Below are 19,549 nucleotides of genomic sequence, written 5' to 3' on the forward strand. Positions count from 1 at the left end.
TATATTTGACGTATTCCAGTCAGTAACAGCAAAAACAGGCGGGATTTATAACAAGACAAAACGAGAGCATCATTGTGAAACAGAATGTGGCACAATATTCGTTTTAGCTCAATTATCTTGCCAAAATTGTAATTGAAAAAAAAATTTGATTAATCACCGAGCCCTGTGTTAAGTCTTTCAATGAGCCACTCTCCCACTCACAATGAAACACTGACGGACACACACACACACACACACGCACACGCACGCACGCACGCACAGCTTACCGCAGGTGGCTCCATGAGGAAGAGAGCCACGATGATTCCCAGCTGCAGCAGTATGAGGAGGAAGGCAATGATGAGCTGAGCGCAGGCAGACATGAAGCGAGGTTTCTTTGTACAGATCTTCTTCTTGCTGCCTGCTAGGATCCGAGCGATGCGGTTCGTCTAGGGGTCAGATCGCAAAACACCATCAGGACCTTTTTAATAAAATGTATACTGAACATTACTGTATCTATATTATGTCCATCTGCTTGCTGTATTTTTACACTGCTTCCACTGTCCTTCTGCAGACATATCAGAGAGAATCCTATAGTACCTCCCTTTTCCCCGAGCCTCAGTCCCAAAACCCCATGGGACAAGGAAAGACCTGTGCCCTGCTTCTTCTGTTATGGTGCCCATATCCCCTCGCTCTTAAGGAAGGAAAGCTATAACACTCTGCACTATCAGAGGACTATGGCCCCTGTTTTTTTCCCCTGTTTCTTTCTGATTAGGTCCACAGTTCTGCTTCCATCCACAGATGTATCCCTGCTGTCGATTCTCTTGGATCTGAAGCTTTTCTGTGGTTATAGCATAGATCTAATGACAGGGATATACAAAGTCTTTGGAGGTAACTCCTTTAGCCCCACACCTCTCACAACTGCTGCGCCCTACATTTCACGAATCTCTAATTCAATCCTTACCTTAGTGACAAGCGCCGAGTAGCTCATGGCAGGTGACAGGCCTATTCCCAGTCGCTGGAGGTAGCAGTGGACGACGTAGGGTTTGGTTATGAGGCTGAAGGTACACAGGTACCCCAGGCAGATCCCTGCCAGTATTATGTAGCACAGCTCCCTACTGGACGATTTCACTACTGGGGTGTCCCGGAACCTGAACACATTCAGACACAACAATTATGTGCAGAAACATGTAAGCGAAGACATACAGATATGGAGAAATACAGTATACATGCAAAGAATTTAAACACACATTCAGGAAAGCAGTGATTAAAAAAAGAGTAGAAAGCACAAAGTGGGTATGTACAGTGTGTATCTCTGACTAGTGTAACATTTTGGAAAAATTATTTACCCCAAATTTTTCACCACACAAATCTTTATCGTGGAACAACAGGGTTATTACCATAACTAGAAAATCCAAACATTTGAGATACTGTTAACCTTGTGATTATTTTGGGTAAATATCATGCAGCAAATCTAGTCTAGCACTGTTTACATTGTTCTTCTTCTCAGTTCACACATATTTTCTGAGATAGATGAGAGGTTCATTACCTGATGAAGACTGCAGTAACAAAGAACGTGAACATTAGACCGAGGCAGGCAAAGACCACAGCAGCAATGGGTTCAGGGTCTCCCCAGCGCAGGTACTCCACTGGGATTGGGTCACAGCCTGCAGGTGGAAGTATTTTTTTATTAATTAAAGACTTTTATTTGATGTGTGTGAAGAGTGAGCTTTAGGTAAGACTGCCATACATTTGCCAAACATTTAATTATATGTTTATCTTTATTCTTTACCTTCTCTGCCTTTAGTTTTCCTTTTGTTTCTCTTATACCCTTTACATCAAGCCTTGAGCGACAACCTGCACGGGTCAAGGTTCAAGACAGCATGCTGGACCCACAGGTGTCCAGGTGGGAAAGTCTCAACAATTACCTCTAGCCAAAGCCTGCATCTTGCGTACAAGCTTGTTAAACTCACTAGCAATTAGTGAACATGTGAGTATTTAGTTACCATCAATCTGTAATCAATCCATTATCAAAACACGGATATTGAGGCCATTGTTCAGCATGCCTCCTTCATTATTCACCGTTGCTGTCGAAGCAAACTTTACCCCTCACATCTGTCTTTCTGTCTTTCTTCTTACATCTTTTGACCTTGCAATACATAATTATCTGTTGTCCACACTTTCTTTCTTATCCCCCCATCTGTGTCTCTATTTCTCCCCTTCTTCTCATCATTCAATCTGTTATCGGTTTCCTGTCACTCTTTTTCTCTCTTAATGCCTCATCCATCACTCTGTACCTCTCTTTCCCCCCTAATATCTTCCTTATCTCTCTTTATCCTCATCCCCCCCACATTTCTCCATAATTCTCTCCCTCCCTCCATCTCTGTCTTCCTCCTAGGCAAAGAGATAAAGTGTCATTAATTAAAGGGACAGTTCTAATTATGAACCGTCTTAACGCTTGCTGAAATTATCTGGCTGGTTGGTCTAGACATGCTGTAGCAGCAGGAACGCACGTAGACTCTAAAACTTTCTGTCCCTATACATCTTCACTTACTCGCTCTCTCTTTCCTTCTCAACGTTTCTCTCTCTCTCTCATAGACACGCACAAACATACACACCATGCATGCACACACACACACACACACACACACACACCTGTTCGTACAATACTGCAGATCGCACAGAGAGAGGAAGAGTCATTAAAAAAGCCTTAAGTAATTTAATGACTTTGTCTTTAACACGATCAATAAAGTCTATCAAATCAGTGAAGTGGTTCGGTCTAGGGGCGTAAACAGCAGCCTAATGGCGGGTGAGCCAAGGGGATGGAAACAAACAGACAAAAAAACAAGTCAGGCGGAAGCTCTCTGCTTTGGCTAACTTGCAGGCTTACATCACTGAAAAGCCATTTCAGTTAAAACTGGATAAAAAATTAAGACAAAACGCGCTCAACTCACGATTAGACCTCGAAGACTGGGTGCTGGACCCTTAATGAAGATGATGAAGACTACTGGGACAGCACTCCAATTTGACTTTTTAATACTGCCACACAGACGTTTCGGGCAAGACGCCCTTCTTCAGCGTGTATTCAGGCAATGTCACAATCAATATACACAGTGGGGTTAATTAAAGTGACTGCAACCAGCGTAATAATTACATCTCAACAGGGATTTGTGGTCTATCTGTTAAAATGGCCATGTAATTTGTAATTTGCTGGGGAAAAAAAACAAGAGTAAAAACCAGGATCTGTGAAGTGTTCTATTTGTAATCATGATGATAAATTATCGGTATCTAAGCACTCTAATAGTCATACCCACAGCTTGAGTAAACTACACTACTTGGGTACTTTTTCTACCTCAATGTTTCCCACATCTTTTTTTCTGGGGACCCACTTTTTGAAAAAAATGACAAACCATTGTGACCCAATTCATAACATGCCTTATCTATAAATTGCGAGAAGAGTGAATTTGTGCATAAATAAAAGTTCCTGACCATTTCTACTGCTATTTCCGCATTACCTCATATTATCTTTGAAGAGGTAAACCAGCCATTTCAAAGAGATATACGTTCGATAAATCGCAACTTTGTTTTATGCATGTGTTATTTAAAACATATACACATGTTAAATCATTTATAAAAGAGACTAAATAAATGCATTTAGGCGGAGTTAACAGGCTCTCGTTCTTTTCATCTCATCAGTAAAACGAGCAGAATGTACGCCAGCCTTTCATGGTACATTCAATGTTATAAGTAAGCTACAATTATCAGAACAATACGAACATTTAGGCTCCCTCATGTGGCTGTGTACTGCAGATATAAATCTTGAAAAGAAGACTACATTTTTTTTGCGGCTCTAATATAATCTCCTGCAACCCACATGTGGGTCCCGACCCGGTCTTTGGGAATGACTGTTCTACATCATGTGACTCTGTGTATAGGAAGGTGGTGGCTCCATATGTTGGGATGTATTTATTGTGCTGGTTTCAGTCACCTATAATTCACCCCACCTGTGTATGTTGATGAAAGTGAAATTGCCAGAATACACGCTGAAGAAGAGTTCATGTGTTCGTGTGGCAATATTAAAGTTAAATTGGAGTGCTGTCCTAGTTAAAACTGGATAAAATCGATGTAAATCATAATCTAAAACAGTGTGAGGTATTGAACATCATCCAGCGTGTGTAAAACAGAATAATCCGTACAATAATTAAATTTAAAGACATAACCTAAACCATACATAAATATGTTGAGATGGAACAGCTTCACAACAAAATCACATTTCTGAATCTCTTTTTTTTTCTCACTTTAGTTATTACTTGTATGTAAATGTAACTGTTCAACATCATGGAGGTGGTGCTTTTTTACTACTTAAGCATAGGCCCTCTTTAAGAGACAGTAACTGTCCTGCCTAACAATGAGGGGTGAGGACCACCCACCCGTGAAAATGTAAGGTGGGAGGAAACTAAAGCACTTGCTGAGAATTTAGCTCCAATTAATCCTGCTCACAGATGTTGGGGCCGAAAATCCCAGATCAGTGTTTTTTCCTCGTGGGTTTTTCTCAGAGCAGTCGAAAAAGCATCGGATACGTTGGTATTTCAATACTTAATTAGTTTCACGGAACCTGCAGGAAATCGTGTTGTTTTTTTACCCTAAGCCAAACTAGTGCATTAAGGCGAGGGGGGGGCGATTGGAGGGTTCAGTCAATATAAAGTTTTGAGCCAAACTCCTTCAAACACGCTCAGACTCAAACTGTAGAACTTTACTGATCAGTGGAGAGGCTCAAATCCCAAAGCTAATCCTCCCTTTTTCTGCTCCTTTCACTCTCCCTGGCTGCTGCTTCTGTCAGAGTCTCTATTCATCTCCATCTCTCTCTCTCTCTTTCAGACTCACTTTTTCCTTCTCTTTATATTTCTAAGTCACTTTTCTCTCTCTTTTGCTTGTTTTTGCTCTATTGCTGTCGCCGAAACTCTCTTATTGCTTTTTTCCTGTGGTTTCACACCCACTGCACCTCAGTCCCTGCCAGCTGAGACCTTTCTCTATCTCCTCTATCGCTCTGCCTCTTTATCTCTCCTCTCTTCATCTCTCTCTCTCTCTTTTCCTTTGGCCTGAGGGAGAGAGATCAAAATGTCTGCTGGAGGAACAGGGCAAGCAGTTTGTTTACACCTCATTATTACTGTTCCATATAACCCCGCTGGGGAACACGCAGCACTTATTGTTGATGAAATGAGTCGCGTACACGTACTCACACACATGGACATGCACGGGGAAACACACACAAAGTGATACACTGGTAACCCCCGATCACTCTTTCAATTGTTTATATCCCTCTTTTTTCACTGTCAACTTCCTCTTTGTCATTTTTTCTCACCCGTTTGCTGCCTGTTTTAGTTTAAGGATGCTCTTCTCTCTGGCAGCGAGGCTCAATCTGAATTTTCAGCAGGGCTCGATTCATGTTTTAATCATTGAGCTTGCTGAGGAGCTCGCAAGCGGTATAATGAGCAGCTGAAAGCATAACAAGGCAATATTCAACCGCTTCGAACGCATTGGAGGGGAAATACATTTTCATTGCAACTGAAGTGCATTTGCATTGAAAGCTGCTCTTGATGCAGAATAATTAAAACACTGGTGACCATGTTGGTAACAAATTAAAGGGGATGAGAGAGAGGGAGTGGAGGGGAGGGGAGGAGAGGAGGAGAGTTTCTCTCTGTAATGTAACCGGTGCAGGACTTACTGTATAATAATATGCTGTAATGGCATGCTGTATCAGGGATAACACAACTATGTCATTCTACTAAACACCCTTTACCTGCACGGTTTCCTTCGCGTTGCATCACTACTACTGCATTGATATTCACGGATTTTCATGCAGGAGCACAAGCAAATACTGTCGCTTCCTTGTGCTTATTCCTTTGTGCAGAATTATTCAAGCTTCTTCTTCTGTCTCTGAGATTTGCACTTACATGTCATAAATAAACATGCAAACACATACATAAACATAGAGAGACTGACCTGTGAGGTCATCTGTAGGCCAGGAGCCCAGTTCACAGCCTCGGCAGGTGTACTCGTCGAATACAAACTCGTTTTCTTTACAGGGCGTGCACGTCCAGCAGCAGCTCACCTCACCTTTACGGATCACCTGGTAGGGACGGGATGTACAATGTCTGTGTGTACTTATACCTTCGTGTAGTATATGCTTGCAACTCATTGTGTGCACCAGCCACGGTATTAAGTGGAGCCTTTTATTCCACTAATACTCAGCACCCATCTTGCTCAGAGTTTAACTGACCTTCTAAGACATTTAATTCATTTAGAAGAGGTAGCAATAAATATGTATAATCTATTCCACATATGAAAATGTGTCATGTAGGGTCAACACTCAACGGTAGGGTGCTACATTCACAATATTGCCTCTAATGACCTTTTTAACATTTACTAACTGCAAAGTAAATACTTGAATTAAATGCCCTGTGTACAGTAACCGGACAATTTATCTGTATGAGTCATCATACCTTAATTTGTCCTTTGTCACAGGGTTCACTGCAGACTGACTTGATCACGCCGTCTTTGCTAAGCCAGATTTCATCATCATCTATCCTCAAGCCTCTGTTGTCCCAGCTGCCAATGTTAATATAGTCGTAGTAGTCCTTCCCCATCTTTTTGAAGTTCATTATTTCATACCTGTGGATGAAAGGTGCACATACAGTTAGAGCTTTAACGATTTGTTGATCGACAGAAAAAATAATCGCTAACTATTGTGATCACTGATTAATCGTTAAAGTAATTTTTCATGCAAAAATGACAGACAATGCTGTTTTCAGTCTCTCAAAAAAAATGGGAATTTCCTGCTTTTCCATGTTTTATATCACATTAAACTGAATATAATTGGGTTTTGGACTGATAAAATTGGACTCTGATAAACTGGGATGGACATTTTTCAGTATTTTCTGACATGTTATTGATCAAACGATTAATCTAGAAAATAATTGGTAGATTAATCGATAATGAAAATAATCGTTAGTTGCAGCCCTACATAGAGTAAACAGTACATCCAACACATTAATTAACACTCACATACGACCAAGCCAAAAGGCTGCACAAAAAAGAAATCCATGACAGCTTTGTTGGGTTACAGTGCTGCGTACCTGCCAGGTGAGTCTCCGTTCACATCAAATAAGATTCCCTCCCCTGACACGCCTGTAAAGTTGGTTTTCATCAAGAAGTCCAGCAGTGTAGCACCATCTATAGGTCTCATGGCATCACACAGGCCCTTAAAATACATGAACAATCATGTCATATCCAACAGAAATGTCCTGACACTCAGCTTAACAAACAGTGATTCATGTAAGTAACTTTGGAAATGGTGGTCAATGGCCATCTACGTTGATACAATTCAAAGAACTGAATGCAACAGTAAAAATAATGTATTCCTTTAGTTAAAAACTCAGCCTAATTATAGTTAAGTATATTAAAAATATAATTATTGCTAAGGCTGACCCCAAGCTTAGAAGCTTTGACAGTTGCCATGGTAAACAACGTCCAACTCAGTATTCGAATGATGAAATCTGAAGTAATTCCCACAACCTTACAAATAATATGAGCCGAAATCTGTAAAATTTAAGCAGCACTGATGTATTTACTTCTAAAACTAAACTAAACATGTCTCAGTGTTGTACCTTTCTATCTAAATCGGCACATAATTAATAAGTAATGTTTGTATTGTAATGTAATCATCCAGGTTCCCATCTTGCACTCTCCCAGTAAAATGTATGTAGTGTGACAGTAAGTCAAAAATGGCCACTAATGAAACAAGGTCAAGTTTAATATAGCAGCAATACCCAGCTGGTACCTTGTCCCACCATTCCCCCTCTCCACCCCGTCATCTCCCTCCTGTCTCTCCTTGCTTTGTCCTAGTCTGTCCCTCCATTCATCCATTAGAGCAGTACGTACCTGATAGCCTGGGCAGAGTGCCCGTTGCATGTTATGCAGGCCATATGCCATCGAGTAGATGGCATTAATGACAAACCCCATCTTAGTGTCCTGTGCGTACTGCTGCCGTAGCGAGTCTCGCTCTGCAGAAGTGAGTGGGTAGTGTCGGGGGGGGGGGGGGGGGGGGGGGGGGAGGGAGAAGGATGGAAAGAGAAAGGCAGGTATATCAGAGAAACTCTTAATTTCTCTTCTAGTTTTATGAAACAGTGTGTTTTTTTCCCCCTGACATCAAAGACCACTCTCTTTCCTCTCATTTCTTCTCATCGGCCACTTCCCACCTCCACATCTCATTTCTGTGTCCTGTTCATTTGTATTTCACGTCCCATTTCATTAGAATACATGAGACATGACTCCCTTTGATGCAGCTCTCACACACCGTTTTGCCTTTGAATGGAGGGATTGAAACAGAGAGAGAAAGATGGAGGGGGGGATGAATACAAAGAAATAAAGGGAGGATGCACTCAGCCACAAGGGACATCTCCAGATGAACCGGAAAGCTGTGAGTATCCGTATGGCGTGTGTGTAGGTGCGTGTGTTCAGCCAGTCTGTTTGTATGTAATTTGCATTAATAGTGGCCATTATTAAATCTGTCAATAATAAAAATGCAGATTATTACTGTAGCCTGAACCAAAACAATGCAGCCTCTCTGTTTCTCTGCACCCCAGATGGTCGTGGTCAAAGCAGAAGTACAATACAGCTGTACAACTCAGAAACCCTGCGTTGTCTATATTCACTGCTACAGGTGTTCAAGAAGTAAATTTCAGGTCTCATCACAATTGTATGTTTATACTCACTGCCACAGGTGTGGTTATATTTGCTGTTCTCCTGTGGGTGACCTTTAAGTCGACAGTGGAAACGATGCTGCCAGAACTCTGGAAACCACGGGTTCCTGAGGTTGTTTTCAGGACGAAGCTTAAGGTAGTACTCATCAAACCATTTTACATCGGCCGACTGGAGCTTGATGGTAATACCACCCGCCGCTTCCCTAACATAGCCATCTGTTACATCATACCGGTCCGCCCATCCATCACTACAAAGAAACAGAAGGAAAGAAAAGTTTAGCAAACTCCATCAATTTATCTGTGAGAATGAAAATACCTGCTCCACTGTTTCACAATCAAAACAATATTTGCATTGTTTCCTCTGAATATGTGGCGACAGCTTTTGATCATTCCCAAATATGTATGCTGATAATGCTGCACACAAGCCATATACAGAACTTAATTGGACATTTTATGCTTTTCAGACGTCTATTTTTGGGAGAAGACTGAGATGGAACTATGTGGACAATCTGCAGTGGTGGAAGAAGTATTAAGACTTTTTACTTAAGTAAAAGTAGCAAAACTACAGTGTAAAAATACTCTATTACAAGTAAAAGTCCTGCGTTCACAGTCTTACTTAAGTAAAAATACAAAAGTATTTGCACCAAAAGCACCAAAAGTAAAAGTACTCTTTATGCAGAACGGCCCATTTCAGAATAATATCTATTATATTATTGAATTATAATTAGCATGTATACATCACTTTAATGTTGTAGCTGGTAAAAGTGGAGCTCAATTTAAGTACTTTATATACTGCTGATACATCAATAATACAAGTAACTAAAGCTGTCAAATAAAGGTAGTGGAGTGAAAAGTACAATATTTGCTTTCAAAATGGAGTAGAGTAAAGGTTTAAAGTAACATAAAATGTAAATACTTAAGTGCAAGTAACTCATACTTGTACTTAAGAACAGTACTTGAGTAAATGTACTCAGTTACTTTCCACCGCCAGCAATTTGTGATTTTGAAGGTTGAAATAACGAGGCTTGAATAAGCCTTCCAGTAGCCATCTCCATTACTGTTTTCAGAGTCCCTGTTTCCATGAGAGAGCCTTTAATATTGCAGGTGTGCTGTGTGTGGACCTTTTATAGGGCCAGCTCCTATAGGATTTAATACTGGTAGTTGAAATAATCAACCTGATTAGCTGAGCGTGCACAGTACATGAAAATCATAATGTGCCAAGATGCAAAGATGAGTGGGTCAGCCTCTAGAGCCAATTACAGTGCTAAGCTTTCTTCATAGAGCTGGAATTACAATACACAGGTATGGGTGTGTGTGTGTGTGTGTGTGTGTGTGTGTGTGTGTGTGTGTGTGTGTGCGTGCAGTGAACAGCTGACATGCCTATTACTGGATGAAATTACATTTTGGGGTTGAGAGGTGAAGCGCAAGGGCAACAATATGTCACCATAGCAAATAAACCCTATTTCACTCACTCACACACACACACACACACACACACACACACAGATGAAGACATTTACTTGGTGAGTGCTCCAGTTTCCTCGGAGGATGGGACAAACAAAGAGAATGAGCAACAGAAAGACTGGGAAGAAGAGAAGCAGAAATAGCAAATCGGGTAGAAAAACAGTGAAATGAGGCACAAACAGTGATTAGCAGAGAGGACATGAGGGAGGGAGCTCTTACATCATTATGGGCGATGTCCAAAACTCATCGTATCGCTGACAAATAGGCATAAACATTACGCACAGACACACATTCACACCCATACGCCAGCCGGGTGCTGAGATGATCTAGGTCAAATGGAGTATTTTGGCTGCAGCTCAGCAGCCGTGCCCCGTCAGACACCAGCAAGATGAATATAACTACCTCACAATGCACACACTGACAAACTGTGGAGAGACATATCGCTGCAGTTTGCATTTTTTGGGAGGGGGGCAGATTTGGGTTTACTGCTCCTCAAGGAAGCACAGATGGCACAGTGAGTGTGTGTGTGTGTGGGGGGGGGGGAGATAAAGAGAGGAAAGAGAGAAGTGGATGTGAATGACAAATCTTCTCTCCTCCTTTCACAACTACTGCCAACATGGCCTCAAGCAGGACAATGATCCTCAGCTCTTCCAGGGGAAAATTCTCATTTCTTTCGGTCTTTCTTTCCCTCTCTCTCTCTCTCTCTCTCTCTCTCTCTCTCTCTGAGCCTCCAGAGAACAAAACTCATTTTCTCCTACAGCAGGCCTTCCAGCCTCATTCTGATTGGAGACCCAAAGTGTTTGTCAGTATGTGTGTGTGTGTGTGTGTGTAAACTGCCTTCTCCGTCTGCCACCATTTGTGACTCTCTAACTGTCTCTCTTTTTCTTCTTTCTTTCTGTCGTTCTTCTTGTCACTCTCTGCCTCTAAGCAGTGACCATAAATCACGGTGGAAGTATTTCTAGATGGCTATCCATAACATGACAGACGACGCCTGTAACCACCCAAATAAATGTGTGCAAGTATGTGATGTGTTTGTGTGTGTAGGGTGTCAAATGTGTATGGTGGGATAGGGTTGAGAAGCGGTTCTGTCACCAATACTTGTTAGATGAGTAAAAAAAAAACTACTTTAGTGGACACAGACTTGTTAAGAAGTGTGTTTACTGATTTGTTTTGGTTATAGGGACTTGAAATATGTCTCAGAAAACACTAAATGTAGCATGAAAAATTAACTCCAAACAAAGCCTGGAGTAACCAGTTATTGTTTATGTCAGTGGTTCCCAACTTTGTGGTCGGGCCACCTAAAGGGGCCACAAGATAAATCTGAGGGGACAGTTAACAGGATAGAAAGCAGAAAAAAAACATCTGCTTCACAAAATGATATTTATTTTTTCAGATATTCCTCTGATATTTCCTTTTTTATTATATATTACTGGCAAATTTCACTTGTTTGGGCCTTTAAAAATGACTCAATCCCTTATCAATTGACTTGGTGATAACCTGTAGACATACAGTATGCAACTATGACCCATAAGGGTGGGGGGAAAAATCGTTACAGCCTAGTATCGTGATATTTTGCATGGCAATACTGTATCAATACATGGACGTGAGAATCAATCTTTTATTATATAAACTGTTAACCTCTTAACAATCCGAAAGGTTAGCTTGTCGGAAAGAACGCAAAATAACGCTCCAAAGTAAGGCTAAATTTTGGCGAGGAAAAACTGCCATGACCATTTTCAAAGGGTCTCTTGACCTCTGACCTCAAGAAAACTCTGAAATGAACAGAGTGAAAACTGTATCGTATTAAAAAAGGTAATAAATCACAATATATCTTATTGCAATACTCAGAATATCGCAAAAATGTTTAAAATTTCAATAAGATGGTATCGTGACTTAAGTATCGTGGTGCCTCTGGTGATTCCCACCCCTAATGACCCGCCACAATGGGTCACCAGTAGATATCACTCCATATTAAGGGGTCACCAGCGAAGAAGGTTGGTAACCACAGGTTTACTTTCTATCAGGTTCCACGGAGCAACATCATTTCAAGGAAACAACATCAATGCAAGTCACAGTGCTACTACAAACGTATTCCTCTTATGTACTGCTGCTTAGAAATAAACTATCAAGCTGGCAGTAGATGCTTTCATGACCGTTTCAATAACAGTGTTGAATTTGGTACATTACTTTTCATTTATCTGGTTGGATGATTCTTATAACACATATTGTTCTATATTATATTTTGCCATGACTTAAAGCCATATCTCTGTAAAATGAGTCTTGCAGTTGAAAAACGTAAATCAACGAGGCTTGAAATAGTTTTGAGCGTTGTAACTTTTAGAGATCCACGCTGCTGCTCAAAGTGTTTTTGGGTCTGTTATTATGCAGAGGACGCTGTCCCTTATAGAGCCAAAAAGTGCTATCATCACAGCACATGTCAGCACAACGGATCAATCAGTAGCTCCCCTGAGGGAAGAATGAATAGGATTTTGGGGTATTCATGTGAGTATTTGCTCCTAGTCTGTGTTTAACACAATGTTGTATTGACATTATGAGACAGTGGGTGGAAGAGTGAGAAAAGAAAGAAAGTGAGAAAAGAGACAAAATAAAGACAAAAATCAAAGAGATTGACCAGTGACGCCGTGAAAACAGATTCAGAAGTAAACAAATCGATGATCATTAATCAGCACTTTCTCATCCTGTTGATAGATTTCTTCTTTTTTCTGTCCCACAGTTTTCTCTGCCCATCGGTCTCTTTCACCCCCTCTCATTAACACCTTCAGCTTTCCCCTGAGCCCCTTCGCTCTGTTTTTCTTCCCTCCTCTTCTTCCCCGTTCTCCAACTCTGTCACATTCCACTGCATCCGTCTGCCAATATGTCCTCCTCTCTTTTATTACTGTTCTTCTCATTTTCTTTCTTATGCACACAAAACCCTTCAACATTAATAAGTAGGGCTGACTAGTAGCAATTTAATTTTCCCTAGTGGACATTTCGACATGTCAAAATGTAATTTTAACTAGTTCAAATGTTAATTTAAGATATCTGCAAAACAATTTAACATGTTACAAATACATTTTCACATGTAGAAATTACATTTGGACCAGTCAGATGTGATTTACAAATACCTTTAATTTAGTCATAGATATTAGTAATTCCTTTTCCACTGGTAAGTTAACGATTACAGATATCTAAAATTGTATTTCCACATGCTGAAAAAGGATCGTGACTAATGGAAATCCCATTTCAAATATCAACATCTGCATTTCCGATATGTCAGACATATCAACAAATCATTACGGATATGCCGACCAAATTACCATATATTCATTTCAGATATGTACGTACATCATTTAAGGTATCTACAATGACATTTTGACAAGTGGAAATTGCCTTTTTGATATCTAAAATTCAATTATTATTAGTTATAAAAGAAATTGTAGATATCTACAATGAACATTACCGATACTGTAGTAAGAATTTAGTTGTTGATATCAATAATTAACATTTTGACTGGTGAGAATTGAGTTGTAGATATGATTAATTAGAATTGCAACTAGTCAAAATGACATTATGGATATGTTGACTTGGAATTATGACACATCAAAATTTTATGATAGATAGGTAATCGAGTTTGAATAGAAGTAAAAGTTGACTAGTTGTAATTAAGCTACACACATCTACAATCAACATTTCCACTAGTAAGAAATTAATTGTTGATATCAAGAATTAACATTATGACTGGTGAGAAATGAATTGTAGATATCTTTAAGTCAAAATTACATTACGGCTGTATTGTTGTTGATATCTACAATTGCCATTACTGCTACTGATTGAATAAAGGGCTTGCCATACAAAGACACATCTATGATAACTCAAACACATGAAGAGTATGTTATGTCTCTCTCGCCCTGCATTTTTTTATTTTTTTATTATCCTTTTGGGGCCTTTTTCTGCAGCTCCTCAGAGGCCAAAATGACAAGCAACGCCGGCAACTTAAACCCAACCACACCTGCATTAATCACCACCTGAAAGTCTAAATATTTCTATAAAGTTCTCCTTCATTCCAATAAGCAACTCTGCTTGTGCTGCAGAGGTTTTGAACCCAATCGGTGACCTTCACCATGTTCATCTTCTCACTGTCTCACCAAACGGCTTCACTCCCACTTAATCATACGGTCTATGATCAAATATTAGAATTAAATATATAAAGACACTTATCACTGATGATAAAATATGCAGTGTCACCAAACAACCAAATTTGTAATTACCCCTTCAGCAAGTAATGTGTTTTGTTAGCTCTCCAGTACAATCACAGAAAATGATATTTGCTCTGTTCTCTGTCTAGCACAAAAAGCATAGGAAATGTGATTTTAATAATTCCCTAGTTAGCAAAGTAACTCCAAAACAAGTTGAAACACAAATAGCAACCATCCATTTTCATCTGAATCCCACATATTCATTTTATAATTTAAATGTTTTTTATTCTTAACATGTAAATCAATAACTGTGCCTGTGGTCTCCGGTTGGTTTCTAAGCACTTTTGTGCTTAATTGGACAAATGATCATAAAAATGTAAAAAAAAATAATGTGGGGACTTTTTTTTGTGGTTGAATCCTCATTACTGAATTTTCCGGAATATCTGGATGAAAGCAAGGATCACTGCTACAGGACAGTTTTCACTTGCCTGAAAATGACACGACATACAGAACTTACATGCAAGTGCTCTTTTTTTAAACACACAGTGAGGTCTGTCTTCACCTGCGTCTGTTTGGTATGTCGGTGACTCGCCTGACTCGCGTCAAAGTAGGCGGTTGAGGCACAGTAGGGGTTGAATGTTACTGTCTTTCAAACAGCAAACTGCAATCTTGGTGTCAAGGCTGAACACAGTGCTCGAAATAGGTCTTTTGTAATAAATGTACCACAAAAAAAAAAAACATTTCCAGTAACTGCACGCGGTTAATGAGTGTTTCAAACTCAAACCACTTGTGATGGATGGAAAACATAGTGAAGGTCTTTCAGTATCTATATTAATATCCTGGTACACATCTTTAAAGGGGATGAGAGCCCTTAACACAGCCACTGATAATGTATGATAATTAATTCCTCCCGGTCTCACCCCAATTTGAAGCTACGAGCCTCTAACCACAAAAATACCAAGGGTGCACTGGCGAGCCCTCTGCATGCTGTGCATTTGAGAAAGCTTTGCACTCTTTGCCCTCCATTCAAAAGACTACAGCCTATCGGGTCTTGTGTGCTATATGGACTTTGAACCAAATGCAACAAACATACATAAAAATACACACAGATGTTTACAGTTTACTATATGTAACGTGGGCGATGTGGCTGCAAGAAGAGGGCTTTAGAAGAAATCTTCAGGGTAAATGTATACATTGATGAGAGCGTAAAGAGTGTGTGTGTGTGTGTGCATTTATGTGTATGTAGACAACGGTTGTCTATGTGCTGGTCATCAATAAGTAGGCTGATCAATCACTCTATTCTTGATCAATATAACTGTTCTTAATGACATCCTGGTTTTCTCTTTATCTCTCTCTCTCTCTTTCCGTCTCCACATGTCTAAGAGCCCGAGGCCGTTGCCATGGTTTCCAGCCCACGCGCAACCTGCTGTCTGTACTTTGTGTCTCATTAGAGCACGCTGGATTTTAAGTATATGCATACACACACACCCACACATGCACCCTCGCTCACACACACACACACAGACTCTTACTTTTCTATTCACTATTCAATTAACATTAGATGGCCTGTCTCTACCAATATTGGAAATGCTATTTGCATAATAGTACAGTATGCCAGTGTTGTAGGCCAACGCAATACCTTAAGCAGAACTTTTACAAACCAATTCTACATACGGAGGCCTGGGGCAATTGGCTTTCCATTCTGCTCATTCAAAGTATAAATAGAAACTGGAACTCATTTGCGAGTGATTATTAATTTTCACATGGTTCTTTCTTGGTTGCGGAATTCATCTCGAGCCACAAGTTTTTGACTCTTTGAATTCCGGCAGAGGTCGGCCAGTGGGATTTGGTTACAGGAATACTAAAAGTATAAGTTGCTGTGACGACAAGCAGCAACTCTGTGTGTTACAGCTCAGACTGATTACCAAATTTACCAGGAATTCAATTTTCTCTAATCATCTTCCAGACTCCTTTCTGTCGTTTGTCTCTGTACATTAATGGAGCAATACAACTTGAACTACAAATTTTCAGTCAAGTTGGTAACATTTTTAACTTAACCATTCATGCCTTCGCTTCAGCTCCTTGTATCTAGAGCAAATCTACTTGTATTTGCCTGTTTGTCTGTTCCATTGAGTGGCTTGCATTCATGCCGCATCTAAATACTGCTGTGCATTGTAAAATGCAACTGACTAGAAATGTTGACCATACACATATTTGCTTTGGAAATTGCTTCTTGTGGAAAACTAGAGTGTTTGGAGAGTGTTAGTCCGACCAACTTCATAAGCCTCTTCTTATCTCCATCAGGCCATTCTTATCTTTTTATTATTCTTTATTTTTTTATCTTTAGTTTTATGAAGATAAGGATCTGCATCTAAGACAAGGTGATTTGGTTTTTCATTTAAAGGTCCAGTGTATAAGATCTGGCGACATCTAGCGGTGAGGTTGCAGATTACAATCTCTCCTGTAGGACAACTACGGTGGCCGACGTGAAAACGCAAAGTGCCGGTTGTTGTAAGAGTAGCGTAGGTCATTTTGGAGAATAGCAGACCCAGTGCGCGTTCGTGGGAAGTGAGTGGTGAAGCAAGAGAGAGAGAGAGAGTGGCGGCGAATGTGTGTGTGATGGTGTAATGGAGCAGAAGACAGAGTTAGTTAAGCTTTGAGAATATCAAGTGAATGAACAGTGGAAGTTGCAGTTTCCCAGTGGCTGAGTGGGTGTTAACTCCGGAGCGAGTAGCATTACCGACCCCGGCCCAAGCAGGAAAAGTTAACACAGTGTTTGTTTTGTCCGTTCTGGGCTACTGTAGAAGCATTGCGGTCGGCTCCGTGAAGAGGACAAGCTCCCTATGTTAACATAAATGGCTCATTCTAAGATAACAAAAAACAAACAATTCTTATTGTCAGATGATTATTCACTCAAGAAAACATACCTATTAATACTATATTCCATTTCTGCCAATACATCCCCCTAAATGTTACACACTGGTCCTTTAAGAGAGATCATAATAAGAATAAGAATAAGAAAAAAAAACTGAAAACAGTGTAGTAAGTAAATAAGGAATTTTCCACTGTGATCATTGAAGACTAAAATGTGAATATGGTAAAGGTCCAGTTAAAAGTGTTGTGACTGTATCAAAGCGTGAGCTGTGTTTTGTAAATAGAACCAAATCAAGAGCCGAGTGTATCATCACATCCGTACAGCTAAACAAGGCCATTCCTGTAGAGCATTTCATCTGAATTAAAGTGAGTTGTTAATATTTGATCAGTGAATGAACCGCAGTGTTTGAAGAGCCACAGCTTAAAGTGAATGTTCATTTGTGTTATTGTTTCCCTTTGACACACGTTTGATGAGAGAGTGGAGGCATGCATTTCAATTTTGTTTTGTTTTTGTTATATCAGGAGGATAAAAATTTGGATTGTTCTGTAATCGCTGTAGTGAGATCGGTTTAGGTCGGGAAAATATGGTCACAGATTTTGTTTTGGCAAAATATTTGAATCTGATCTGAAGCTGTGTTGCCAATAGGTCACTTTAGTAATTAATGTCTGAGTTCAATAATATCATGCCACCTGACCCGACCCCAACCCACCCACTCTCTAGCTGCCATGGCAACCTGGCAGAGATTCTAGATGAGCATCTGCTGCGTACAACCATACATACTGCACACGCACACACACACACGCCAGCAGTCCACCAACCAAACCTGACAACATTAATTAGCTAGACAGACAACACAAGTGGGGAAAGAAAACACAGATGGTTACAATCTGACAGAGTGGCAAAAATGAAAGATAAAAAAGTAAGCTACTCTGCATGTCTGTGAACATTCAAAACTTAAGTGCACAACAGCTGTACATTTACAACAACAGCTCGGCAGCACAACAGCTGTTTATTTACATGCACGAGCTCTGCTGTCAAAATTCAAACCCAGAAAACAAACAAAAAACAAACAAACAGATGTTGTCCAAAGGATTGTGTGAATTGGGTTGTGTAATGCATTCAAAATGCTGCTGCTCATATAAGCCCACATTTAAGTCAAGGTAGCTGAAGGCTCCCCAAGCACGACAACACAGCCACAACTGTCAATTTGTGTCAGCACACAAAGTAATCTGCAGCAGACTATTTCAACCAAATAGGATAATGCATGCAAAACACTGGTGGGGTGTGCTTTTTGCTAATCCTATGCAGTCACAATTTGTGAAAGAGAGAGCTCACTAGTTGGCTCCTCCTCACTGATGGATGATGAAAAAAGATCTGTTCAGTGCCCTTGATTTTCATGATGTAGTGAGATGGTTTACCAAGAGGGAAAAAAAAGATCTAATGCTGCAATCCATTGTACTCAGAAAAAAAACAACCCTCCAACACGTAAAAGTGCAATGGAATGGTTATTCAAGTCGAAAATCCGAGTCGGGAACTCAGGGAAGCGTTATCGGCCCGAGTTCGCCGACACGAACAGATCTGACATCACAGCAACATGGCGGCGCACACATTACCTTTTCATCATTTTTTTTTAACTTTATGTGGTGTTGTGAAACGTGTAGCTGCCGTTTCTATTTCCATTCAGTTGATTTGTGCTCGATAGAAGCATGCGATACTAGCTTACTCCTCCCATATCTTTTAATGGGGTTCAATTAATTAAATTTATTTTTACATAGCGTCAAATCATAACAAAAGTTATCTCGAGTCGCTTTTCATATTATGATTTAGAGACCCAACAAAAGATCCCCCATGACATGCACTAGGTGTGACAGTGGCAAGAAAAAACTCCCCTTTAACAGGTATAAACTTTGGGCAGAACCAGGCTCTGGGTGGGCGGCCATCTGCCTCGACCAGTTGGGACAACTAATCTCACATGGGCAACGGGTCTCGCTCGTTCTTTTGCTTCACCGCTGATAAAAAGACAAGGAGTCCCTGGATAAAACACATCAGGTAATATAATGTTTAATTTGTGCATGGAACATAGCAGTTACCTAGCTAACCGCTACCCATGAATCCTTAAAATGTTTTCAATTAGATTTTCAGAAATATTTCCCCACAGGTGTTTTCTAGTTGTTGATTTAAAGATGGTTACTTTATACGTTGGTCCTCTGTAGATGCTTGTGCATCTTAGAATACATAATTACACACATACAAACATCAGTTTGCTGCGGGCGTCC

The 19,549-nt window shown here is 40.2% G+C and overlaps 1 protein-coding gene across 4 annotated transcripts in view; it reads right to left on the minus strand.

Annotated features, from left to right (window-relative positions):
* Positions 1–19,549, minus strand: part of grm5b (glutamate receptor, metabotropic 5b) — a 77,698-nt gene that overhangs the window by 9,309 nt on the left and 48,840 nt on the right. For all 4 annotated transcript variants that reach the window (XM_037775941.1, XM_037775943.1, XM_037775940.1 and 1 more), the window contains 8 exons: positions 8,751–8,986; positions 7,918–8,039; positions 7,113–7,237; positions 6,480–6,648; positions 5,980–6,106; positions 1,526–1,643; positions 941–1,127; positions 267–425 (listed from right to left, as the gene is read on the minus strand). In XM_037775941.1, the coding sequence (XP_037631869.1) occupies positions 267–425; positions 941–1,127; positions 1,526–1,643; positions 5,980–6,106; positions 6,480–6,648; positions 7,113–7,237; positions 7,918–8,039; positions 8,751–8,986 (1,243 nt within the window). The remainder of the gene's footprint in view (positions 1–266; positions 426–940; positions 1,128–1,525; positions 1,644–5,979; positions 6,107–6,479; positions 6,649–7,112; positions 7,238–7,917; positions 8,040–8,750; positions 8,987–19,549) is intronic.

Source organism: Sebastes umbrosus, chromosome 7 (genome assembly GCF_015220745.1).
Source record: "Sebastes umbrosus isolate fSebUmb1 chromosome 7, fSebUmb1.pri, whole genome shotgun sequence".
Lineage (NCBI taxonomy): Eukaryota > Metazoa > Chordata > Actinopteri > Perciformes > Sebastidae > Sebastes > Sebastes umbrosus.